The sequence below is a fragment of the Rhododendron vialii genome, chromosome 10a, assembly GCF_030253575.1.
Source record: "Rhododendron vialii isolate Sample 1 chromosome 10a, ASM3025357v1".
In the NCBI taxonomy this organism is placed as follows: domain Eukaryota; kingdom Viridiplantae; phylum Streptophyta; class Magnoliopsida; order Ericales; family Ericaceae; genus Rhododendron; species Rhododendron vialii.
The window spans coordinates 7,996,861-8,021,031 of record NC_080566.1 but is presented as its reverse complement, the minus strand read 5'-3'; the positions used below and the strand labels follow the sequence as shown (position 1 = coordinate 8,021,031).

The following is a 24,171-nucleotide window of genomic DNA, read 5'->3' as shown; positions in this document are numbered from 1 at the left end:
AACAGTCCAAAACCGAAATGGATTGCCAGGATGCACCGAGCGGGCGGCCCTGAAAAATTTCTCGGTAACTAGGCCCATGGGCCAGGGTCCCAATGCTTTGTGCTCTTCTTTGGTACTTTGCTGCCAAGTACGGTCATCCAAGCCCAATAAACGACCAAGGAATTGACAGTTCCTTTCTCGTTTTCGTCTGGGAACTGCTGAAGTAGAAGAAGAAGCAACGAATTACCCAGCATTGATTTGCTGATATACGAAATATATATACACGCATGATAGCTTATTGAAGCTGCATTTCATTCGAAGCTGTAGAGATCAAGGCAGCTGGAAGGATGATGTCCCCTAAAACGATTTCAGAAGATCGAGGCTCGTCCAACCCCGCTGCTTTCAGGTGAACAAATTTTCATTTTCGTTCATTTATTTCGTGGGTTAATGCAAACCCATAAATCTTAGCCCTAACCCTACTTTGATCCTCGAGAAAAGATAATTACTTGCAGCGTGATTGCATTGATTTGGGTTTTTGTATTTTCAAGATTCAGTTGTGAACAACTCGTGGGTTTTTTTTTAATTACCAAAAAAAAAAACTTGTGGGTCTTACTGCAATGATTAAGTTGGAAAGAATTGTGGAATTAGTTGAACTATTATTCAATTTGAAGGACCCAACTCTCATGGAAACTGCTTTTTTGTTTATCGGCGGAAGTTGGTATTTTTAGAACAGAGAACACCTTGGAGGAGTTGAACTACTGACCTCATTTCTCCTAGCACTTAAGTGCAACCTCTGATGCCGCTGGCCAGAGGCCTCGTGGCACTCTCCTGGACACTGTTGAGAACGAATCGAAGTTAAGAAGTCTTGGGATTTTCCATTTTGGGAGTTGAGAGAGTGAGTCCAAAGTCCTACGGACTTCTCGAATTACCTTGCTCGCCTTATTTTCCGAACGGACACTGGCATATTATGAATTTGTTTCCTTTTTGATGCCGCGTATTTTGTTAGCTGCCCAAGTGGTTCTGAGTGCCGTTTAGTGTTCCGTTGTGTACTAGTTAGTTGTTAGCTACCTGCTCAGATGTCTAACTTAATTGCTTGGAAGTTTTGTGGTTTCTGGTATTTCATTAGCTTTTGAGTAAAGTGAGGAAGATTTAGAAGATGATTGACTACTACTAGCTTATTAATGTTATGATGGTTCAGTGGAGTTTGATCTGAGTGGAAGTTTACGTTCTCTCTTCTATATAGTGAAATGGAACACACGCGAGACTCAAAATCTCAGATAAAAGCACCAAAGTGGTGCAAAACTGCAAATTAGTAGGCCCCTTTTCGATGAGATTCTGGAGTGATTGTAATAGTGTTAATGGGTTCACCGTTCATCATATATGCCTCAGCCATCAATATTCCAGTAAACTTGTCTTTTCCTAATGAGAAAGGAACTAGGTAGGTAGTTTGTTGATGACTTCACCCTGCCAGCCCTCGCCAAAATGAAACATGCCTTATCTTTTTCCCAGTTGGCATTGTATACCCTGACTTTGTGTGCTATTATGCACTATCTGTCTTTGTTGCCTGCAATGCATTTGGTGATTTTTTTATTTTTATAAGTTCCCCAGTTATAGCCATTTGGTATTGGAAAACCAAATGCTGGCTTTACATTTTGGTTTTGAGTTGGTGAAGATGTTTTTACGATAGAATGAGTCCTGTACTAAAAGTATGCTGTTATTGTGAAAGTATTATGCATCGTGATCTCGTCGTATCTTGTATTTTAGGCATAGAATTGTATCGTGATAATATCGTAATCATATCTCTTTGTAATATTCTATTTTAGGTATAGATTTCTAGGCTTTTCTCTATTTAAGTTTGTGTTGGCATTGGAATCATTTACTCTCAACATTCAGTAATACAAATTCGTTCTCTCTCCCATATGTTTTGTCACATGGTATCAGAGCCTAAGATCTAGGCCTATGGGATATTTGTTTTCGGGCGGGCGGCTTATGCCTCGCCGCCATCCGCCGGACACTTATCTGTTTTGTCACAATCCTTCTTCTTCTACAACTATTGGAAGCATTTCAGTCTCTGCATCAATCTGTTTTGCCTCTGTTTCTGACGTTGCCCGACACCAACAACTTTGTTTCTGACATTGTTGGACTGTAGCACCTCCGGCAACCACTGTAGCACTTCCGGCGAGTCCTCCCGACCTCCAACGCACCTTTGCCAGCCCTCCACAGACCTTTATTTCTGCTCTGGCAGCTTTCCGACCTCTGTAACAGCTCCCGGCAACCTTCGTCGGAGCTCAAAATCCTCAGATCTGCTGCATAGGTGCTCGAAACCTCTAAAAACAGCCTTCTCCGACCTCCATTAGCACTGGCCAAGCTCTTTCAGCCTCCGGCGACCCTCGCAGGAGCTATGTCAGCCTCCTGTGCTTAGTTTCTTTGCTCTTTTTGGCCATCGGTGAACCATGGGGGTTTTTGTAACTCACTTTGGTTGCATCTTTGTCTCCCTTCCTCTGACTCTTACTTTGTTTCTCTACATCTGACTTTTTGGCTTTGTTATGGCTCTCTTCTGGTTCTCTCTTATGTTCTAGTGTTTGGTTACCCTTCCGGTATCTATTCTAGCTCTCTACTCTGTATCCGGCTCTTCTGTGTGTCTACATCTATTCTTCTGTCTGCTATCCTAATCTGTTCTTCTTTCTGAATTATCTGTCCGTCCGATGACCTGTATTTCTGCCTTTTGTTTGAGGACCTGTATTCTGTCTGTCTTCTGCATGCGCCTCTGGGGCTGCTTGCTCAATCGAGGTTGAGCATCTGGCTTGATGTGTGTCAAGCTATCTGAATCTGTCGTCGCGACCTATCTGAATTTGGCACTGAAGTTTGCTCGTGACTTCAGAAATCTGGATTTCTTCGTTCTGCTCTGTTTGCTTCGTTTGGAGCTGCACAATCTCAGTTTTGCAGGTTTTGGCACTCCGTTTTGGACCTCTACAACACCGTTTTAGCAATGTTTCAGCCCTATTGCACCAATACGCACACCACTGCTCGGTTTTGTTGCTCCCTTGGCAAACTCACGATGCTCTCCGGGCTCGCATCATGAGTTTGAGGGAGGATGTGAAAGTATTATGCATCGTGATCTCGTTGTATCTTGTATTTTAGGCATAGAATCGTATCGTGATAATATTGTAATCATATCTCTTTGTAATCTTCTATTTTAGGTATAGATTTCTAGGCTTTTCTCTATTTAAGTTTGTGCTAGCATTGGAATCATTTACCCTCAATATTCAGTAATACAAATCCGTTCTCTCTCCCATATGTTTTGTCACAGTTATATTGTGGTTGTTAAATGGTAATTACATCGCAAAACAATTAGAATCAATCAGTTGGAGGGTATGCCCCAAAGTAATTGGGATTAATTTGTTGAGTTGAGTCAGGCACTTTATTGTCTATATGTTGGAATTTGGGAATGAGTTATCACGAGACTGGGGAATTTGCCAGAATTATACGCTAAATCATAGCTATTTTCACTTGTATGTACTCCTCCCATGCTACCCTCAGTTGTTTACAGTGAGTACCTTCTTTCCTTGCAGGCACACTCCATTGCAGATAGTCCATGTTCTTGGCAACTTCTTGAGAATATGGTCAGTTTACTCCATGTACCGCTACTTGTCTCAGACAGGAGCTTCAGTTGTACTTTTTATCTTCCTTTGTCTCGTTCCATCAGCAATCATATTTATAGCTTTGCAAAAGCCTTGGAAAGGCAGACCGCTTTCTAACACACAGGTAAACAGGGAAGATTCTTTTACTGGCTGAAATGAATGATAAAAAGGAAGCTCACCGCTGCTAATGCAATCACTGATCAGTTTCTCTTATCCTACTGCATTTGCTTTTCAGGTAGTACCTTCTATAATAAATGGTGGCATAACGGCTTTATACTTCATTTTGTGGGGAAAGGGCCTCAAATCATGTGGGCCTTTGAGGTACTATCTTGTCGTGAAACAGCTCCAACTAGTAATCTAGATTTATGTAGTATATTGTGCTCCTGTGAATCAAGGGTCAGCCCTGAGCCCATACCTCTTTGCCTTAGTTATGAATGAATTGACTAGACAATTTCAAGAGGATATTCCATGGTGTATGATGTTTGCAGATGATATTGTCCTCGTAGATGAAACTGCTAGAGGTGTTAATACGAAACTAGAAATTTGGAGGGAAGCATTAGAGTCAAAGGGTTTTCGGATAAGTAGGAGTAAAACTGAGTATATGGTGTGCAAGTTTAGTGGTACCAGTAGTGCGCATGAAGAAAGAGTGCGCATGAAGAAAGAGTGATGATCCAAGACCAGGAGATACAAAAGAGTGATCATTTTAGGTATTTAGGCTCAATTATTAGTAGAGATGGAGAGATTGCTGATGATGTGACCCATAGGATCCAAGTGGGGTGGCTCAAGTGGAGAAGCGGTACTGGTGTACTATGTGACAAGAGGGTACCCACAAAATTGAAGGGAAAATTCTATGGAACTGCCATAAGACCAGCGATGCTTTATGGGACAAAATGTTGGCCTATTATGAAACAAAATGTGAGCAAGATGAGTGTAGTGGAAATGAGAATATTGAGGTGAATGTGTGGTAAGACTAGACGAGACAAGATTAGAAATGAAATTGTTCGTGTTCGTGAGATGGTAGCTGTAGCACCTATAGAGGAGAAGTTGAGGGAAAATAGGCTAAGGTGGTTTGGACATATTTACCGTAGACCAGAAGATACAGTAATTAAGAGAGCGGATAGGATAGCTCTAGGTAGCAATGTTATAGGGAGGGGTAGACCTAAATTGACATTAGATGCTGTAGTGCGCAAAAATATGAGTATAATGGGTCTGTGTGAACAAGTGGCCCTTGACAGAGCTCAATGGAGGAAACGGATTCATGTAGCCGACCTCAAGTGATTGGGACGTAAGGCTCGGTTTGATTTGGTTTATTGTGCTCCTGTGACTCTCATTTCTTTTGTTTTACTGCCTATTTGAAATTAACTTGCGAGAAAGTAATTTTAAAAGTACAATCATTGCGAAGCCATAATATGCAATCCAACTCAAACAACTAAGCCATATCATGCAATCTAAGGATAAATAATGGAACTTGCATAAAACTTTTCCTTGTTGATCCCTGGTACATTTTTCCTTGTTGAACCCTGGTACATTCTAGCGTAGGAAGTTAGGAACTGTAAACAATATCAAGCTTTGAACTTTGTAAAAATGGCATAAGAACATAAATAGGGGTGTTGATTCAAAGAAAGCTGAAAAGTAATTTTAATGTGCCACACAAAAATGTACTCTTATCTATTTCATAATCATAAATAGAAGATTATATGTAGTTGTCTTTCATCTGTATAGTGCTGGATTGGAGCCTAGAGGCTGAGGATGCATTGCTAGATAATAGATATTCTTTATGGGTGAGTTTGGGGGGAAATGGTAGTAAAGGTTGGTGTGGAAAGTTTATGTCAAGAGATATGCAATTAGGTCTTATACGTTAATATTGAGTGTGTAAATTGGAGAAGCCTTTGGAAGGTGGTGGGGGTTTAACAAAGTTGACTTTCTTAGTGGTGCTACATGAGAGTGAGGGATATGGTGGACTGTTTATTTATTCATTGTGATTATGCAAAGGAGCTGGATTTTGCATGGGAGCCGTGTCAATGTTCCTATTATATTAGCTTGGTCAAGAGGTTTCCATTTGAAGAGGATGAGAGGGTCGCATGAGGCTATGCCTTTTTACTGGAGGAAGTGGTTGGAACCCATGAAATGGTTTTCGGTCTTTGAGAACCTTTCCATTTGGGGAAGATGAACTTATAGTACAGAAGGAAAGATATACTGTACATGTTGATTTAAGCTTGTCCTTTCTCCCCCACTAAATGCTACTTTTGAGTCTAAATGCTATTGTATAAAGGCATATGATTTGGTGCCTTTGTTTCACTGAGATGGTTTAACTTAAATGCATTACAATTAGGAATGGGTTCTTACTATAGGTTAGTGTTTAAAGCCAAATTCAATTGTTCACCCAATTAATTTGTGAGGGACCATTGGATGACTCTGGAACCCTAGATTTTCTGTTTAATCCTACACAGGGGCAGACTAAGGGGGGTGCAAGTGGGGGCCTTGGTCCTTGCAAACCTCCCAATTATCCCAATATTTCTTCTATATTAAGGTATTGTTTGTAAAAATTATGAAGATAGGTCCCCTCACAATTTTGTTATTATTGTATAAGAATAATGTTTTGTTGTTAATTTGTGAATACATGTGATTTGGTCCCCTCGCATGAAGAATCCCGCACCCTTCACTGATCTTACTGTTCAAATTGTTGAAAACGATGGTTGGCAACTCTACAAATGGAGATGTATGAACTTTTCGGATCTTGCCTCTTCTTCTTTTTTTTTTCAGTTTATCGAAATCATGGCATATGTTGGATGCCTGGACTGCTTCTGTTTAATTAGACATCCAAGCAAGGGACTCTGACTATATGGTCCATACTCCATGTTAAACACTCCCTAGGCTCCAATTGTCGTGTTAGCTTGACATTCTCTGGATTTGGTGTGGCTAATGCTTGCATGTATATGCCAACCAAGGACCGTACACTGCTAATCAAACAGGGGAGAGGACTTTTGGTGTGCGACAGAAGTCTAATGCACTTGCCTGAGTGCTTCTGACCAAATTAGTAGTCATCAGCCAATTCACCTTGAATATATTGGCGACTCTTCTAATTTGTTCGGCGCCTCTGTCATCTAGGCGAAAAAGGCGTGAAAAGTTTACTCCGTTTTCCTCCAACTGATGTGCGAATGCCTTTGTGGTAAACGTCTAAAAAATCAAAGCCCAGTAGCATTCTTGCGCGCCTCGCTGTGAGACAAGCCTCTAGGCAAGCCCCAAAATCGCCTTTGAAAACTTTGTAGTTCTAGTCGCAGTCCTTCTGATACTCTTAACCAGGATAATGAACTCTAGATTGCTGTGCTTATGGTCTCTGCTTTGTTCTTGTAGTGCCCTTTTGTTTATCTGTTCATCATGAACTTTTATAAGATGGATAATATCTGTTCTCTTTCTTCTTCATATTCAAACAGTGTTGATTTCAATTTCAGGGCTATAATGGCAGAATACTCAGGTGCTGTTCTTGGAGTGTTATCCGCAGTGTTATATGGAAGAAAGGGCCATGTCTGGAAAAAGGTGGCTGTGCTTCACTTTTATGAACCACTTGCTTTGTTTGGAAACACAAAGTTTTACATGAGTTAAGCATATAAGGTTGTTAGATTTCTCGGAGGGTTCCTACCTAAAACCAATTGGCAATAGGTGGAGTAGCCTCTAGAATATATTAACCAAGCTTGGGTGGCTTAGATGAGCGATGTGGGACAAGTCTAACAAAGGTTTCCTTATTCAATCTACTATTTTGATTGGGTGGGTGATTTTGTTTCTCAATACCTAAATAGTTGTGCACCTGTGTTGGGTTTGCTTTTTTACCTAAGAAAAGTGTGTGCTTTCATGGATATGTGGAATTGGTGGAGCACGAAATGTGTGGTCATATTCCAACTTTAACTATCCTATGGGAATGGCAAATGGGATCTAATGCATTGGTTCTTTGTATCAGTGGAGATAATTCAATTGAAGAGATGTCCTTTTAATCTTATAGAATTTGTAATAGTTCAGTGATCTTCATCTTTGATCAGGTGGGTGGACTCATTGCAATGTTGGCATCTTTGTACTTCCTATCTCAAGGGTGGGCCATGGCCACACATTCCCCATTTTATATCCTTTTCTAACATGAAGTATTCTGTTCCGAGCTAGTTTTGGATCATTTCTCGTTTTTCTTCTCTTTAATCTTTTCCCTTGTTTCTTAATCTGAGCAATGGGAAGATCTTTTGTAATGTTGCAATGTACTTAACTGGAGAAATACCCTTTAATGATGACCTGGATACTAAGGACCTTCAGGAAGAGCAAGCTGTAGGAATGAATGCAATGATAGTTCCCACCTTAGCTGGAATATTATCTGCGCTGAGAAGGGTGATTGCAAGACGTGTTTCACTCAAGGTATTCACATCCATCTTTGCACAATTACACACTGCATTAGTTTTTTTGGAGAAAGACGCTGTATTTTTTGATGTTCAAAATTCCTTGCCACAAGTACTATGTGGTTGAATCTGTCGACTAATTATCCAGTGCAATATCTGGTATATGCATTTTTCTATTTCAGAATCAACTTAAGAGGCGACTTCATGCCATAACCATTGCTGCTGCAACTTGTTTTCTCTTTCCTGTGGCCATGTGGGACATGATTATAGTAAGTTTGGCCCTAAGACTTCCTATTTTTATTGATTTATAAATTTCACTAGGACTCTAGTAGTATATCATCCTCTCTCTCCTCTCCCTCTCCCTCTCCCTCTCCCTCTCTACACGTTCTGATTTGACTTACTTTTTTCTTTGCTCTCTTCTTTTTTCTGTGCATGTTGAGAACTTCAGGGGTCAACTTCTGATAGCGGTATAGAGTTGCCATTTTCGGCTTGGGCTCTTTTGAGTACCAGTCTCTTTGGAATTGTTTTGATATTTTATGTTGACAGTATAGCAGAGGAGAGGTATGAAGACCAATTTATTAGATTCTTTTTTAGCCTTCTCGATTTTTCTAATGCCCGGTTAATAGTTCTCAAGTCGATATTTACATGGGAATGTGTGTGGCTGCATGCTTGGTCATATTTTCATGCTTGATGTCTTGCGTAGCAAAGTTAACATTTTACTCACTCAGCTATTCAACTTTGTCAAATGATCTCAATAATTTCAACCTTTGATTATGTTCCACTCCTTGCTTGTAAAAGTTGATTATATTCTAGAATTGTTGGTGATAAATGGATTCAGTAATTTCCAAATATTTTTGCAGAAAACATTGTTGTGTTTCATACAGTGACTGGTTCGTACGAGGAGATGGGACATGCTCACATTTTATTTATCCTTCATAAAATTCATCATGCTAGTTTATCTTTTTAAATTCTCCATTTGTCTTTGGAAAGAATCATCCAAACATTTTGTGAGAGGATTCTTCATATAGGCTATAAATTGGCAAGTTTGGCTATGATGAATTCAGAAGGGTGGGTAATAGTTTGAAATTCCCTCACAATTAAATGAGCTATCAAATTCACCATTGATTTTCAAGCAGATGACCCCACTTAAACATTCCATCCTGGACCTTATGGGACCTGTTTTCAGCTTCGATACTAAACTCTGATACTACTAACTGTACTTCTTTAAAGTTTTCATAACCCTGGTTCAAAAATTATTGAAATTCTGCTTGAAAAAGGAGGTGCTGCCTGCTGTGTAGTCCACAATTGGTCCAAAAGTTTAATACTTCCTACATACCAAACTGGATTGAAAGGAGAATTCCAATTTCCTTTTATGTTTACTTGTGGCAGATTGCATATGGTTTTCTCTTCGCCAAGGCATTTAATGGCTGCTGGAGGATGCATCATTGTCCTGGAGATTGTGTACAAAATGAATTTTTCCCTACTGGGCTTTCTTATCTGCTCCATACTTTTGGGCTTTGGTATGTAGATTATTCCTTCATAGTTATCTGTCCGGTGTTAAACTTTCTAGATCTCACAGGAATATGTGTAACCTCAATCTGATATCACATGTCCCTTGACTGTATGCCAATGCAAATGCATAACACTAAATTCTCATGAAATAGTACGATATGTAACATTTTGTTTTAGGTCAGGTAGTGTAGGTGCTTTAGCTTTTCTAATTTAGCCATAGTTTTCCTGGAAAAAATAAAATAGCATATTTAACTATGAAAGTGCAACTGGGAATCCAGATTTATTTGCGCAACTGCAGTGTCCCACCTATTGAGTATTGCAGTTGTCTTAAGATACTCTATAAGAAAGACTCGTTGCCTTTTTCTGGGAATCCATTGACAAAAGTTAAAAATTACTCCGTATAATCCTTCTTTCAGCAAGTAATTGCTTGAACTTTCACTCTTGAATCTGCAGAACTAAGATTCTTTCATTGCCTGCAGTTTAAGGTTGAGAACTTTGATATGCTCTAGTTTTGATTGTTTCTAGTTTCTCTGCGAAGTTTCTTTTTTACCTGTAATACTGTTGTATGAGTGCTTTAAATTATTGTGATTGGAGTTCTGCAGATGCATTGGATATGCTAGTCTCCAGGTGCAATTGCAGATTGCTACCCTTTTTTGTTTAACTTCAGTTGGCTTATGGCTAAAGTCGAGTGAATTTTGTAGGAATTTATGAAGCAACTTCTTTGGAGCATGTTAGGAAGGATTCTTTGCAGAATTCAGATCTATCAACAGGGATATTTGAAGACCAAATTCAGATGTCTTCACTACCAACTTAAGTATGTGTGTAAGTTTTAACTCCTGACTGATGCCTCTAATTCTCTTTAACGGTTTTTACCTTTGAAAATGAAACTATGCATGATTGCGGTGAGGGCAGAAATTTGCTATCCTGAATGAAGTTTATGTCTACCTTAAAAAAAAAGTGGGAAACTAGACTAAAATTTGCTGATGGTATGGAAAGCTAAAGAAAATTAAAGTCCGGACTTCCAAGAAATAGAGGCCTCATAAGAAATGGTCAGAATGGTACAGAAGGCCAAGGAATATATGAATCCTTCAAAGATCTTGGACAAAACTCTTTTCCTATATGATATACAATTATCGTTAATGAACTCTTAATTGATCTTACAAAACAAGACTCTTAATTGATGGAGAAAGCCTCAATTTCTATAGAATAGTATGCAAATTGTATCCATAATACGATCCTACTTGGTCAAATACCTTGCGACAAAACTGCTGTTCTTTTCATTATGATATTTCGGTTAAGGGAGAGGGACTGATACGATGGTATGCGATGGATACCATCGACTTCTAGTTTAGTTGGCAAATTGTCAACTATGTTATGTAAAAAATCGAAGGGCTGAGGGATAGGTTAAGTAATTCAAGTAGCAGCACTAGAAGAGTATTATACTCTTAAAAGCTCTCTCATTGTATTTGCTTTTCCTCTTGTAAGGATTTCGTCCTTTTATCTTTATGATAATGAAATTTTCTTTGCCGTTAAAAAAAACTTCATCGACTTCTATTTTTTGACTGACAATAACTGGCCAATTGTCGTGTGATCTTAGTGTGAGGTACATCTAATCGTCTTGCATTTGTGGTTCGTTTCGTTAAGGACGTCTTTTTGGCTATTGGTTTCTGATTTTTGCTTGCTCTTCCAATGCAGCAGGCATTTTGGGGTTTATACATGTTGCAATCAATTTCTTGGCAACAAAATCTTGCAAATGTCTTTCCTTTGATTTCTTCCTTCTTGTACCAAAAATTGGTCGCAAAGAATTTTCCAGTTCTCGAGTCAACTCTTCAGACGCCCGAGCGGAATCTTTGTTACTGGATTCCGAGCATATTCTTGACTGTATTTCAAACAGAAAGCGAAGCATGTAGGAGACTACGGTAAATGTCGGTGCATGGCGATTTATGTCGCCGGTGTTTTGATTGGGGGAAGAAAAAAAAGTACTTGTACAGACGGATATCGCATATCAATTATCAACACCTCTTTGTTTTACAAGTTTTTTTTTTTTTATTTTTATTTTTGGTGGGGATGGAATTTGACAAGTTGTTTGAGTTACAGATGACCATTTGCGATTTTCTTGTTGACTAACTAATTTGTTTATTTATATCCATAGTTTACTCTCTCTTTTTCAGGCGTTTTTTTAAATTTATTTATATATATTTAAGTTAGAAAAGGGCCAAGGAGAAATATCTTTCATGACCCTTGTATATGGAGCGTGGCTTCTACTATTTCGCATATTTGTGTAGTTTGTATTTAAGCAAATTGTAATGAACAAAAAATTATGAAGTTCGATTATAAATTTTTAATTCTTTGATCCCTCCTGTCGAGGCGGATTAAATGATACACAAAAATATCAAGTGCGATTTTTTTCTTAATAAATACTCCATACAATATTAAGCCAAGTGACTTATCTTTGCCAAATCAGCCCGAATTCGTTGAGACAAATGAAAAAAATCTGATGTGAATTTGTTGAGTCTTCTTACCATTCTTAATAAGTAGGCCAAGCTTGTGTTTAGAAGTTTGTTTTCTTCCCGCAAGATTTAAGTTTGAAACGTTTCGTATGGAGTCAATCTCTACGGCATAATTATTTTAACTTTAATTGGATCACTCTAGATACCCTCACATAGGTTCACTTGAATAAAGGTCATGACACTTTAAACTTGAATTAATTTTCTACACTTATTTGTCGCCTTACAAAAATAAAGATTGGATCCTCTCAAAATCTGAATTATACATTGGAAAAATTAATAGTTTAGATCTGCTCAAAAATTCTTCGCACATAAAATTCAGTTCTTCTTGTGAATTTTTTTTGAACATATCTGAATCATTAATTGCAATATTGGACAATTCAGATGACTACCTTCTCCTTCGAGAGGATCCTTTCAAAATTCCTGACTTGTCCCGCCACATTTCTTCCCCCATTCGTACAATTCCTCCTCCCCCCTTCTCCTCTGTACATGCATTTCTCTGAAGAGAGAGAGAGATTCAAAGCCCGATCGGCCGATCCTACTCCCCACTCTCCCTTTCAGCTTTGCAATTCACACCCAAAGAATGATCGGAAACCCAGCTTTATCTTGGCATTCCAACACCACTTACAAACCCCACGACCTCTCCCAGTTTTCCAAAACCCAATCCAAATCGTCGCCATTTTCTAACTCCCAAGACCCTCAAATCCAGCTGAGATTCCCAGAACAACCCACCCATTTGCATTGCAGTCACACCAACATCGTGAAATGCGAAGAATCGAACCATGGCCCGAAGGGATTGAAGTTCGTTCGAGGCCGGAAACTGCTGAGCGAACTCAGCACTTGGGGCATCGGAGGCCCTTGTAACTATTTCGTCGAGGTTTCCAGTCAAACTCAGCTTGTCTATGTTGTCAGGTGAATTCTGTTTTCTTGCGTAATTCCACTTGGTACACATTAGCTTATCAAAATCTCACTTTGGCCCGTACAATTTTAGTCAACTCCTGCATTTGATTTGAAGGCACATGATGTTATCCTTCCACCCATCTCGGTTTGATATGAGGCTACTGACTTCAGTCCGCACGTTAGGAACGCGTGACACTTTTGTGAGGGCACAAAAATAGTAATGCGTGACACTTTTGAAGAACATTCTTATTTTGTAAGTCAGAAAGTGACACATTTTTTTGTAATCAATTATCAATTAGGAACAGAGGGGTATGATTTTGGCCATAGTGCAAGGTGCTAATGAGGTTGTAAGATGCAAATAGTAGTATGTTATTTGTTCTTATACAATGTCACGTGCGGCTCGAATGGCAGCTACCTTCAGCCTTGTTAACGTTGGGTGGGTGTAAGGTGAAATTGCAACTTGACATTGTAAGGCTGACTATCACAGACCCACACACTTGAAAGGAGGGAGTCAAGTGAGATTTTGGTGAATTTGTAAGCTTAAGTGTAGTTAACTTGTTTTTCCGGGGAAATTATGAACACATGCTGATTAGTTATCTAATGGCGCAGATACTGTCAAGAGCACTGTATAAGATTCATGATAGTGGGAAAAGGCTCAAATTGCCTCTTTGATGATATGGGCTTTGATGGTTGTGTTATTCTGAATCGGATCGAGTTCTTGGAAAGGATTGATTCCAACACATTTAGAGTTGGAAGCGGTTTTGGATTCAATCGTTTGGGGATCTTGTGCTCAAGTAAAGGATTGACAGGGCTTGAATTCGCTGGTGGAATCCCTGGAACTGTAGGAGGAGCTGCTTACATGAATGCTGGAGCAAATGGGCAGGTGATTCTTATTCTGAGCTCAAAGATGCAGACCATTTGAATCCATTTGTGGATAAAGGAGTGAATTGGGTACTTGTTCTCGTTTTACGTTACAGGAAACTGCTGATGTTGTTGATAGCATTGAGATAGTCACAACTGAAGGTGAACTACAGAGACTGAACAGGATGGACCTTAAGTTTGGCTATCGGTTGTCTCCGTTTCAAGATATGAAAGGCTTGGCTGCCATTGTTGCTGTTACATTCCAGTTGAAGCAGTCGGAATCGGCAAGGAGACGGCAAATAGAACACCTGGAAAGGTAAAATGGTTCCAAGAGATAGTAAAATGCTAACCTGCTTGGCTTTGCTTTCGTTTTCTGTTTTCAGTTTGCGAAACCCAGAGAAGATTTCCGGAATGCAACCCACTTTTAACGAACACAGAGAACATGGTTTCAAACCTTTTACAAATGGATATGTAAATATTGTGAACGCTGGCGCTGTTCTTGGGAGTTTTGATTTTTTTTTTCTTGAAAAACAATAAACAAAACAAAAACAAAGAAATTGAAAACATTATCTAATACACTAGGTGGTGTGTTTTGTTGGCAGAAGGAGAAACTCTCAGCCACTTGGAGAAAGAACCGCGGGCTCTGTGTTTCGTAATCCATCCAATTCGGGGCTTTCAGCCGGAGAGCTCATAGAGAGTGCTGGATTGAAAGGTCGTAGAGTAGGAGGGGCGATGGTTTCCAACATTCATGCTAACTTCTTCATTAATTCTGGTGGCTCAACTTCTCAAGACATGTTGGAGCTCATCAGCTGGGTTAAAGAGACGGTTTATCGGAAGTGCGGAGTACAACTCAAGGAAGAAGTAATGTATGTTCAAACACATTGCAAAATTTTGAACCCAAACAGAGACAAAAGTCGGCCATTGTGATAATGAAGAAGAATCATGGAGAAAACGTCCTTGCAAATAGAACAAGTGCCTTGTGAAATTCTAATGAATCTGTAGAATATTAATCTTCATGAAAAACCTACTGTTCCTAATGTGTTGCTTGTCATACAGATCCATCTTTTTGGTACAAGTTGTTAATGCACATTGTGCTTGGAATTTCTGGAACTTTTGGTTAGCGCTTTGGTGAGCACATGAGAAACGATTCCAACAGGACAAAAAAGCAGGCAGAGAGAGACTGAATGTCGGGTCTCGGTTTCGCTCTCCAGTCCATCGTGGAAAACCTGCCTGTTTAATCACAAATAGTAGGGTGTTTACACACATGCACATGAGAGAGAGAGAGAGAGAGAGAGAGAGAGAGAGAGAGAGAGAGAGACCTTGCAGCAAAGAGATCAACAGCTAACAAGTGAATCCATGCAGAAGCTAACGTCATCTCATTGGAGAACATCTTCGCTATACCAGACAGCTGCAAAAAGTACACAGGAGAGAACGAATTCGAGTACTAGAATCATTAGCTTAACGAAAGAATGGAATGACTACTGAATCTGTATACAGCCCTGGAATGCACACCTCTGGCAGCCAATATTTACTCGCAAACATTAGCCGTAATGTGTCAGGTGTCCAAGACAAGTACAAGAGATATGCATACAGAAGTCCGAGCACTATGTATGGAATACTACTTTCCATAGACTTCTTGGTCTGCATTCGAAGCGAAAAAAATCAGTAAGTGGCATAGTACGAGATATAATGCAAAGCAATATACTATAACTATATGTCAATGGATAAGAATATTAAATATAGGCTATTATAGAACCCAACTATCTAGAAGCAAAACGAATGGTGTTTGTACATTGATGAACCAGGAGGAAGCCTTGTTGTGAGCTTAAATCGTAAGTACAACTGGAAACATTACTGCAGAAAATTAGAAGGAAGTTGTCACAATGGCAAAGAAACACTACCAGTTCAGCTTTTGGAGCCAGAACCATGAGGGTATAGAATGGAAGAACTGCTGCCGTTCCCAACGTAAACACACTACTGGCAATTTGAGAACTTGCCAACCCTGCAGCAGGACAGAAAACAGATACTAGTATTCAGAAATACTGAATACTGAAAGGAAGATCTGAGCACAGTATGAGAGTGAGAAGCATATGTAGTCCTAGTACATCAGGAAGCAAGGATCTAAAAGATTTATTCGAAAATGGTAAGACACAAGGCACAAAGACCGAATGTTACTGGGGTTTTGGTTAAAATAATCAACCGATCTGAATCCTAAACAGCCAAACTAGCATTCTCCCAACATTTAGTTACTATCAAGTGGGGGAGGAATCTGCCAGTTCTTCAGCCTTCACTCCACCACAAGTCACAGTCAGAGATTGTGTAAACGAATCTGGTATTTTAGAACTAAATGGAAAAGTCAAACGAGCAAAGGTAAAAAATCCTAAATCAGAGAAGTGTATAAAAGTTTCAAGACATGAATTGTAGTAGATGCCAAATACAATGGGATCATAAAGTTTTCGGCTCACCTGAATTTTGAGTCATAACACAGAAAACTTTAATAAGCTCATCTGTCAAAAATAGGCTAAGTTTGAGATGGTGACAATTTTTGCTACTTCTATTCATATGATTTAAATCACTTTGCATTCGTTGTAAGTGTGCCTTAGGTGGGTACTCAACAGGTTAATGAGAATAGTCTTTCAACAATCTCTTACATAGATGCATCTAATTCTTTTGCAGTGGCTTTTTCTACATACTAACATTTAACATAATTACAACTACACTAGAAACCCAGACCATATGAACTAAATGAGCATCATTGCCTTACAAAATACACATGCTATACAATAAGGGATATAGGGAACAATTACATGAAGCGCGCACTAAACAGCTCCCTCTATAAGGTTGGAATCTCTGCAGGTTTGGTCTAATGGTAATCCTTGATCCAACCATGAAACTCCAGTTGCCGAGTACGTTGGACACCCTTACAGGAACGCGTTGGCCATAAATTTCAGCTTTGGTACATCTGAGAGCAAAAGTGAATCTTTGGTTGCAGGTCAGTCTACAAATGACCCCTGAACGGTTTATCTACAAGTAGAAGCATTTGGACAATGAGTTAATAAAGGTTAGTACGCGGTATACCAAATTACCTAGCATATGAACTACACAATTATTGCTCCGTCATTTTGAGATGTATCCATTAGAGGCAAGTGAAATACACCGTAATTTTTGTATGCCACAGGGGACACCCAGTGGCTTAGATTGCATCTTAGTAGCAGGGAGCTCCAAAATGGTGCCACTCCCAACTTGGGAGCGTGCTCTTGCGCTTCCAACTAAGAAGCTTGATGGGAGCCCACTCCTTACACAGATGGGATGTTTTGTATGATCTTTGTATAGAAAAACAGGGATTATCTCAGTCGGCTTTATCGATTGGTCTTTAATGAACTCATATATCTAGCCCGTCATGATATCTAAAAAAGAAAACCACATGTTGTAACACTAGCCCATTTCTCACACTTACGGTGGACTTGGCCCATATTTTTTCTCCCTAAAATGATTGTGTTATTAAAGTGTACATTATATGCTAAATCATTTTCGTAATATATGTATACGTTCTTTTCACGCTTCCCAACATTGGTCCTTGGGAGTTTCTGTATTTTCCCGCTCCCCCGTTCCCGCTCCGTGCAACTAAGGATTGCATCCCCAACTAAATAGCCTCAAGTTTGAGTCTCCCCAATTTACCCTTTAAATAAAAAACCTAATCGATATATTCTCTTTCTAACAAGCAATTATCAGGACACCCTATTGAAATTCCTTGTACAGAAGCAAAAATTGGAATATACATTCATAGGATCCAATAGAGTTTCTAATGATTCCAGTCTAGACAAGAACTGATAGAGTACGTAAACTTCAGGTGAAATCCCCCATTTCATTTTCCCTCTTTCGTTACTGGAAATTTCACAAATTTGATCTAAAAATACAAACCAGTTGAACAAACAGCTAACTTATCAGTAAGCTTGAGTCATGAAAAAGGGACCAAGGTAGTGATTAAAATTGGTACTATCTCAGTGCTAATTAAAGGCTTGGACCTAGTACAAGTGTTACATACAGGCACAACTAGTGATAACCCAACTGGTATTAGTAACTTTTTTTTTTTTATAACTCAAGTGTCCAGGCCGGCTTACGCAAACCTCAACTAATTATGGAGAACTCAATCTCACTGCCTACTTGCGGGGAGCCCAATTAAACTCAGAGCAAAGCACCATATGAACTGGCCCCCAAATGAGTTGATAGCAAACCTGATACCTTATGAGAAAGCAAACCCCTAAGTCCAAGCCTTGACCACTAGGCCCTTGGGTTTGGTATTAGTAACTAATTACACTGCAATCGATAGAACAAATCCATAAGCACCCATTTTTTCTGTTTGAAATTACAAAAGCACTCGTCTTAGATCTACCAAAAAATAATAGAAATGGCCAAATACCCACTTTGAAAACCCAATTCTAGTCAATCAGAACTACATTGAATCCGAAATTTCAAGGGAAAAAATTCCCAACATAACAAGAGTAGTCGAGGCAAAGTACGGACAAATGTGAAGATAAAATATCACAAACCCAGATGAATAAATGCAGGGTAAGTGAGGGTAGAAAAACATACCTTCAGTGAGGATTGGGAAGGAGAAAAGCAAGTAGAGAGTGCCATTTTTCTGTAGGAAACTAACAAACTGAACAACAATGGAGATTCTTCCTCCGCTTGAGCTGGAGATATATACGGAGTAATAACTAAGGGAATCGAGAAACCAATAATGGAGATCCAGAAGGAAGTACAGCCACGATGGTCGTGTCAACGGGAGAGGACGTGGGACGGTGGTGTAGGCAGGTGGCACTCTCTCTGGTCTGGCTCGAATTTTGAATGAAAATTCCCAAAAGAGATAGAATAACTCTCAAAAAAAAAAAAAAGTTGAGTTTAAATATAGACCGTCTAAAAATATTTAGACGGTTACGATTCACCTATATAAACACTATTTACGAAAACCTACGTTAAACAAATTTTCTCTTCCCAAAATATCCCGACCCGACAAATGTTATTGGGTGGAAAAGGCGAAAGTATAGATTCGTTCATTTTAATGTAAGCCATTGGTGGTGGTACACATGGCGCACATGCAGTTTGTTGGTCGGCTGATATTGGTATCCCAGATAAGCTTGCATCTGCTGATTTGGATGCGTAATTTGTCACCTGGCATGTAATAGGTTTTGTAACAGTTGTATTCAATAAACACGGTAGGTGGTAGGTTGTAATCATTGATAACTAAATAATTTCTTGTCAGTTCCTCCAAAAAAAAGATAAGCTTGCGCCCCAAAACTTTATAAGTTGTTCAGAGTCTGTTTACAAGTCTCTCCACTTATTCTAAGGACCAATCATACCGTCTACTCGCGGAGTCTTATTTAAAGACTAAACAAAACTCTATATAAACTATATTCAAATGAGTTGATAGCACCTGCGAAGCTTGCATCTCACATGACTTGACGCAAGTTTTAATTTGTATCCCTTTTAGGAAAGGAATAAAAACTATGGTTCGGTATAGGTATCTTGTATTTAGTACAAGAAAAATAGACAACGAGTCTAACTGTTCATTTCTTTTGTCAAATAGTATGATTTTATCGAGGGTTTATCAGTGTCTCATTAATATGAGATTTTGCAGAATGACAAATACATCGAAACTTACAGCATGAAGTAATCAAATCGTCATACGAAAGTAACGAAACTATGGTGGATCTCAGTTTATGTTATATGAGTAATTTTCCATTGAGAGCTGCTAGCTGCACTGATTTTGTGCACAAATGTAAATATTGTGAACACGCACTAGGGTGTTGTGTTTTGTTTGCAGCAGGAGAAACTCTCAGCCACTTGGAGAAAGAACCGCGGGCTCTGTGTTTCGTAATCCATCCAATTCGGGGCTTTCAGCCGGAGAGCCCATAGAGAGTGCTCGATTGAAAGGTCGTAGAGTGGGAGGGGCGATGGTTTCCGACATTCATGCCAGCTTCTTCATTAATTCTGGTGGCTCAACTTCTCTCAAGACATGTTGGAGCTCATCAACTTGGTTAAAGTCTTAAAGAGATCGGATGTGCAGAGTACAACTCAAGGAAGAAGTAATGCATGTTCAACCACATTGCAACATTTTGAACCCAAACGGAGACAAAAGTTGACCATTGTGATAATGAAAAATAATCACGGAGAAAACGTCCTTGCAAATAGAACAAGTGCCTTGTGAAATTCTAATGAATCTGTAGAATATCAATCTTCATGAAAAATCTACTGTTCCTAATGTGTTTTTTGTAATACAGATCCATCTTTTCAGTACAAGTTGTTATTGCACATTGTGCTTAGAATTTCTGGAACTTTTGGTTCGCGCTTTGGTGAGCACATGAGAAACGATTCCAACAGGACAACAAAGCATGCAGAGAGAGACTGAATGTCGGGTCTCAGTTTCGCTCTCCAGTCCATCGTGGAAAACCTGCCTGTTTAATCACAAATAGTAGGGTGTTTACACACATGCACACGAGAGAGAGAGAGAGAGAGAGAGAGAGAGAGAGAGAGAGAGAGAGACCTTGCAGCAAAGAGATCAACAGCTAACAAGTGAATCCATGCAGAAGCTAACGTCATCTCATTGGAGAACATCTTTGCTATACCAGACAGCTGCAAAAAGTACACAGGAGTCAATGAATTCGGGTACTATAATCATTAGCTTAACGAAAGATTGAAATAAACACTGAATCTGTATACAGCAGTAGAATGCACACCTCTGGCAGCCAATATTGACTTCCTAACAATAGCCGTATCGTGTCAGGTGTCCAAGACAAGTACACGAGATATGCATACAGAAGTCCGAGCACTATATAAGGTATAGCACTTTCCATAGACTTCTTGGTCTGCATTCAAAGTGAAAAAAATCATTAAGTGGCATAGTTCAAGATATAATGCAAAGCAATATACCGTGTCAATGGATAGAACTATACAGTATTATAGGACCCAACTATCTAGAAGCAAAACGACTATAGTGCTTGAACATTGATAGATTCAAATGAATGCTAACACACCAGGAGGAAGCCTTATTGTGAGCTTAAAATAGTATATACGACTGGAAATGAAACTGCCGAAAATTAGAAGGAAGGTGTCACAATGGCAAGGAAACATTACCAGTTCAGCTTTTGGAGCCAGAACCATGAGGCTATAGAATGGAAGAACTGCTGCTGTACCCAATGTAAAAACACTACTAGCAATTTGAGAACTTGCCAACCCTGCAGCAGGAGAGAAAACAGATAGCTGTATTCAGATATAATGAATACTGAAAGGAAGATCTAAGCACAGTATGAGAGTGAAAAGCATCTATTATCCTAGTACATCAGGAAGCAAGGATCTAAAATATTTTGTCGAAAATGATAGACACAAGGCACAATACCACATGTTACTGGGGTTTCGGTCGAAAATAATCCACTGATCCAAATCCTAAACAGCCAAACTAGCATTCTCCCAACAGTTACTATCAAGTGGGGGAGGAATCAACCATTTCTTGGGACTTCACTCTACCACAAGTCACAGTTGGAGATTGTGTAACGAATCAGGTATTTGAGAAGTATAACTAAAAGGTCCTAAATGTAAAAGGTCCTAAATCAGAGAAGTCCAGAAAATTTTCAAGACATGAATTATAGGTGCCAAATGCAATGGGATCATAAAGTTCCAGGTTTCGGCTCACCTGAATTTTGAGTCATAACACAGCAAACTTTAATAAGCTCATCCCCCAAAAATAGCCCAAGTTTGAGACTGGTAACAAATTTTGCTACTTCTCTTCATATGATTTAAATCACTTTAAGGCTTGCATTTGTTGTGAAGTGTGGCTTAGGTGGGTACTCAAGGGTTTCTGAGCATAATCTTTCAACAATCTCTTACACATGCATCAAATTCTTTTGCAGTTTTTTTCATTAACATAGTTACAACTACAATAGAAACCAGACCATATGAACTGAATGAGCTTCATTGGTTTTCAAAATACACATACTCAAGAATAAGGGGTATAAGGAACAATTACATGAAGCACGCACTATACAGCTCCTTCTGTAAGGTTGGAATATCCGCACATTTGGTCTAATGCTAATAGTTGATCCAACCATGAAACTCCAGTCGCCGAGTAGCTTGGACATCCTTACAGGAACTCCTTGGCCATAAATTTCAGCTTTGGTACATTTGAGAGCAAAAGTGAATCTTTGGCTGCAGGTCAGTCTAGAAACAACCACTGAACGGTTTATCTACAAGCAAAAGTATTTGGAAATATGGTAAATATAGTTCAGTATACGTGATTACACAAACAACCAAATTATTGTTTCATCATTTGAGAAGTACATAGAGGTCAATGAAAAACAGTCATTTCTGTATCCCCTAGGGGGACACCCAATGGCTTAGACTGCATTACCCCAAGTAACTGTAAAAAGAGAAAAACCTAACCGACAATTCTAAATTTTATAACCAAGCAATTAACAGGACACCTATTGTAAATCATCAAAGAGAAGTAAAAATAGGAATAAACATGGATATGATTCAATTGACATTTTAATGATTCCGATCTAGAAAAGATAGTTTGTCCTTAAACTGCAATTCCCCATTGCACTTCCCCCCTTTAGTTACTAACAAGTTCACAAAATTCATGTACAAGTACAATCGAGTTGAAACCCTAGGGGTTTGGCCAAGTAGACTTGAGAAAACAAATAAGTATTTGTCTTCCATGAGGATGTTCGAATTCTAACGGAAGCCAAACATTCCATATCTTGGGGCTACCGGAGGGTTTGCCAGGTCATTAACCTCAGGACCCTGGAATTAGTTGACGTGTACACAAGCTGACCCAGACATCCGGTTATCAAAAGAAAAAGCACAATCGAGTTGAACACAAAGAATTGATATGAGTCACTTAAAAAATGAATCAGGGACAAAGGTGGTAATTAATTCGTAACTTTCTCAATGCTAATACAAAGCATTGACCTAGAACAAGTGTCAGTCATAACCCAACTGGTATTAGTAATAACGTACACAGCAATCGAAAGAACCAATCCAAAAGCACCCATCTCAGATCTACCAGAAAATGAACAGAAATGGCCACATACCTAGCTACTGCGTAAAACCAACTCCAATCAATCAGAACTACATTGAACCCGGAAATTTTTTCCATCAAAAGTATACGAACCCATGTGAAAACCACAAATCATCATAAACCCAAATACATGTACGTGAGGGGAGAAAAAACAATACCTCAAGTGACAATTGGGGAGGAGGAAAGCAAGGAGAGAAGGCCATTTCCGGTGGGAAACTAACAAACTGAACAGATGCGAAAAGCAGCAGCAACAATAGAGATTCTTCATCCGGTTGAGTTGGAGTAATATATGAGGGAATCGAGAAAGCAATAATAATGGTGATGCAGGAGGAAGTACAAACACCGCACGACACGCGGTGATGTCGACGGGAGAGGAGGACATGGATCGACGGTGGCGTACGCAGGCAACTCTCTCTCTCTATGAGTAGAGTTGAGTTTTGTTCACCTGTGACCATTACCTTGCACGGACGTCAAATCAGTGGTTCGTTCATTTTCGGGGCTGTGCTACGTGCACAGCAGCTGTGCACAGCGGCCGTTTTCTCCCGCCTCGGGTAGCGCAAAGATGATCGGAGCCGCTCATTTTGTTCAAAATAGGTCGTTTAAGGTCTCTGTAAAAAATGAGCTTCGTTCGATATCGTTAGAGGCGTTAACAAAACACCCAAAATCACTTCAGAATTTTCGTAAAAGATAATTTTTAAATTTTTTAACACAATTTAAAAGATCTCAATGAGATCTATCAAACAAGATCATATTGTAGGAAAATTATTTGCGTAAACACATGATTTTTGAGCTTGAAACTACCTTCTTTTTTCTAAAAATTCCTTTTTAAATGGAAATAGTTTAGAGCCGACCCAATATATTTGGGGTATTAGGCCAAATTATCAAGTGGGGTATTAAATTTTTTCACAATTAAACAATAATAAGAGATAATTTCAATATATAAAAATATTAGACTACATATCTCTTTCATACAGGTTCAAAACTCAGTAGCAACAGAAAACCCCCACAAAGCTATTGTTTTTTTGACAAAAACTTAAAAGGTCAGGGCAAGAAGCAAACCCAACCACAACGTTTGGATTGATACTCATCATATCACTAAACTAAGGAGACTTACACAACTTATGTTACAAACAAATATTATATATATATATATATATATATATATATATATATATATATATATATAAAACTACTCCTATATATAACTACTCCTAACAGAAGCCTCTCTTTTTGGGTCAAGATTTGGAGCCCCAGATCCAGACCTCTCCCTTAGGCCGAGCCTGGGGTAGCTTAATTTCTCTCTCTCTCCCCCACTTGTA

At 39.1% G+C, this 24,171-nt stretch overlaps 4 protein-coding genes across 7 annotated transcripts; 2 read left to right on the top strand and 2 right to left on the bottom strand.

Moving 5' to 3' along the window:
- Positions 1-100: 100 nt before the first annotated feature.
- On the top strand, positions 101-11,670 carry LOC131304634 (uncharacterized). 4 transcript variants are annotated; one of them, XM_058331963.1, is made up of 11 exons: positions 101-385; positions 3,552-3,744; positions 3,856-3,941; positions 7,073-7,157; positions 7,655-7,733; positions 7,882-8,015; positions 8,179-8,265; positions 8,445-8,557; positions 9,386-9,516; positions 10,210-10,322; positions 11,204-11,670. In XM_058331963.1, exons 1-10 carry the CDS (start codon positions 327-329, stop codon positions 10,320-10,322), a joined length of 1,080 nt encoding a protein of 359 aa, XP_058187946.1. In that variant the 5' UTR covers positions 101-326; the 3' UTR covers positions 11,204-11,670. The 4 variants fall into 4 exon arrangements, with proteins under 4 accessions (XP_058187946.1, XP_058187947.1, XP_058187948.1 ...); XM_058331964.1 differs by having other exon boundaries at positions 120-385; positions 11,207-11,670; XM_058331965.1 differs by having other exon boundaries at positions 120-385; positions 10,210-10,330; positions 11,207-11,670.
- Positions 11,671-12,322: 652 nt separating this feature from the next.
- LOC131304633 (uncharacterized) lies at positions 12,323-14,886 on the top strand. Its single transcript, XM_058331961.1, has 4 exons — positions 12,323-12,927; positions 13,525-13,798; positions 13,893-14,092; positions 14,379-14,886. Exons 1-4 carry the CDS (start codon positions 12,599-12,601, stop codon positions 14,701-14,703), a joined length of 1,128 nt encoding a protein of 375 aa, XP_058187944.1. The 5' UTR covers positions 12,323-12,598; the 3' UTR covers positions 14,704-14,886.
- On the bottom strand, positions 14,681-18,506 carry LOC131304636 (protein ABA DEFICIENT 4, chloroplastic-like). The gene is made up of 6 exons (XM_058331967.1): positions 18,370-18,506; positions 16,584-16,800; positions 15,678-15,778; positions 15,289-15,417; positions 15,096-15,184; positions 14,681-15,006 (listed from the first exon to the last, which is right to left on the bottom strand). The coding sequence occupies exons 1-6, from the start codon at positions 18,412-18,414 to the stop codon at positions 14,856-14,858; spliced, it is 732 nt and encodes a 243-aa protein (XP_058187950.1). The 5' UTR covers positions 18,415-18,506; the 3' UTR covers positions 14,681-14,855.
- Positions 18,507-19,905: 1,399 nt separating this feature from the next.
- Positions 19,906-23,325, bottom strand: LOC131304635 (protein ABA DEFICIENT 4, chloroplastic-like). Its single transcript, XM_058331966.1, has 6 exons — positions 23,011-23,325; positions 21,800-22,016; positions 20,911-21,011; positions 20,514-20,642; positions 20,321-20,409; positions 19,906-20,231 (listed from the first exon to the last, which is right to left on the bottom strand). The coding sequence occupies exons 1-6, from the start codon at positions 23,305-23,307 to the stop codon at positions 20,081-20,083; spliced, it is 984 nt and encodes a 327-aa protein (XP_058187949.1). The 5' UTR covers positions 23,308-23,325; the 3' UTR covers positions 19,906-20,080.
- Between the last annotated feature and the right edge of the window lie 846 nt (positions 23,326-24,171).